Below are 2,038 nucleotides of genomic sequence, written 5' to 3'. Positions count from 1 at the left end.
TCCATAATTTTCCTGGAAATATGTAAAATTGACCAATTTTACAATAAACAAGCACATGATGAGTGTTTTTTTAATTCCTTTCCACTTTGTTTTCCCTCATTCAGCTATCTTCGAAAAACAACTGATGGCTGGCAATGCTGCACATGTTTCCGCAAGGGTTGCAGCATGTGGAATTACGAATTACGCAAATTCGGGTTCTAGAATAAGGGGGATAAACATTGTGTGAGCACTCCACATTTGCATTTACTACAGAGTGGAAGATTTGAACGCAAATGAATCCCATTTGAAAGCCGTCAGGAGGAGGGGAAGAACAAAGCTTATCTTTTCATAGCAAATCGAATTCGAGACAACATACGCACCTCTTTTTAAAAAGTTAGTAAAAACGAGTGCAATAATAAAAGCATCTTTTTTATATAACTTCTCATTTTATGTATAGTATGTATTTATAGATAATCACCCTCATTGCGAGAGTCGTGTAGAATGCAAGTCGTTTTTCGAGAGTCGAATCGTATCGAAAATTTCACGTCATTGCCTAAAATTTCAACTCGACTAGTGTATTAAAACGGAACAAACTTGGCAGCACTGTATAGTTTTCGACAAATTTCGTCGTTTACTTTTTTCAGCACGACAGGAAACAATGCCAATGTTGTCGAGTCGTACAATTTAGCCTAATTTACTGACTTACGCAATGAGGCTGATTGTAAACAAAAACGCCGGCCTGACTCCACTTTGAAAACGTCGCGCAAGATCCCTTTTGGTTGCCATTCAATTTTTCGTATTGCCCGTATTAGCGCTCGCGAAAACACAGAAATCAAGAAAATTCATTTATGATGACTTACAATCGTGCACAGTATATTTTACTTAAATTTTTTATCAAATTTTATTATTTAAACCCACGAAAATAACAATTGAAACGTTCTCCGTCAACAAATTTGCAACTTAGAAAAACGGAACTACGATCGAAATGTAGAANGATTGATCGAAAGGAAACGGAACGCAGAAAACCAAAATTGCCAAACGGAGAAAACTTCGATTCGAGTCGAAATGCAGAATAGGGCTGAATACCCTTGTGCACAAGTGCGCTCGGGTATAAAAATTACTGACTTGGGCTTTGTCCATTTCGTAGGAAATTTGCTTTGCTTAAACATGTAAAACGTATGCAAAGTTGTGCAAACTAAAGTTTCTGCAAAAAGAGTGATGGTCTGATTATGGCAACTTAACTTAACTTACGGCTCTCTTAAACATTCTGTTAAACGGGTGTTGCTCATAATTGAACAGCCGAAACTTAACGTAACTTAATGCAACGAAATCTGTTTCATTTTGATTCTCTAAGTTATGCGTTCCGTTAAGTTGCCATAACCAGGCTTTGAATGGCTAAAAGTCTTATCCTCTCCAGTAAAATATGTAAAAATGGATACAAGTTGCACATGGTGTGATAATTATAAATCCACCATGGGTGTGACCTACAAACATGTATTTTACAATCATCCTTTTTACTAATATGAATCCTCCTATACTATAATATACAATTAACTAGTTTTTTAATTTTGCATTTCTGAATGAGTTTTGCTTATCTTTCATCGCTTAGCATTCGATGTAACATCCGCCGTAATTGTTCTTCATTGCCATATTTTTCAGCATCTGCGCGAATTGCTGCGTGGTAACTTCCCGCTTCTGCTGACTTAGCATCTAGTTTTTGCCGATTAAACGTAAAGGAGTGGCTGAAAAGATAATAAGTACTATACACATATTACACAAAACTGATGTTTGCTTCGTATTTTAAAATTGGCTTACTTTACAGATACAAAACCCATTATTGCCCCAGTAATTCCTAAAAGTGCCAGCGCTAAGGCAACCTTCCAGTTGGACACTCGCTCTAATCCTTTAACTCCATAATAGGGGCCTGGATTTGGGTCATAATTTGGTTTTACTTCCCATGGTCTGAATAAGAAAATGTACATGCATATGTATCAACTGAAGTGGGCAAAAGCATATCGTCGTTTAAAGTACAAAACCGCGTATCGTGATTCTGCAAAAC

General features: G+C 36.8%; 1 protein-coding gene across 1 annotated transcript; it reads right to left on the bottom strand.

The window, feature by feature from the left end:
• Positions 1 to 1,409: 1,409 nt before the first annotated feature.
• On the bottom strand, positions 1,410 to 2,028 carry DnaJ-60 (DnaJ-like-60). The gene is made up of 2 exons (XM_017606972.1): positions 1,795 to 2,028; positions 1,410 to 1,721 (listed from the first exon to the last, which is right to left on the bottom strand). The coding sequence occupies exons 1-2, from the start codon at positions 1,959 to 1,961 to the stop codon at positions 1,571 to 1,573; spliced, it is 318 nt and encodes a 105-aa protein (XP_017462461.1). The 5' UTR covers positions 1,962 to 2,028; the 3' UTR covers positions 1,410 to 1,570.
• Positions 2,029 to 2,038: the final 10 nt, after the last annotated feature.

This window comes from Rhagoletis zephyria, unplaced genomic scaffold, assembly GCF_001687245.7.
Source record: "Rhagoletis zephyria isolate East Lansing unplaced genomic scaffold, Rhagoletis_zephyria_1.1 Rzeph_scaffold_50818, whole genome shotgun sequence".
Classification (NCBI taxonomy): domain Eukaryota; kingdom Metazoa; phylum Arthropoda; class Insecta; order Diptera; family Tephritidae; genus Rhagoletis; species Rhagoletis zephyria.
The sequence above is the reverse complement of the archived record's forward strand: the minus strand, read 5'-3'. Positions and strand labels throughout refer to the sequence as shown.

Bases quoted from the DNA above. Each gene is read 5' to 3' on its own strand.
- DnaJ-60 (XM_017606972.1), bottom strand. From the start codon at position 1,961: ATGTACATTTTCTTATTCAGACCATGGGAAGTAAAACCAAATTATGAC. The intron at 1,722-1,794 runs GTAAGCCAATTT...TTATCTTTTCAG, and splicing joins ATGGGTTTTGTATCTGTAAA to CCACTCCTTTACGTTTAATC.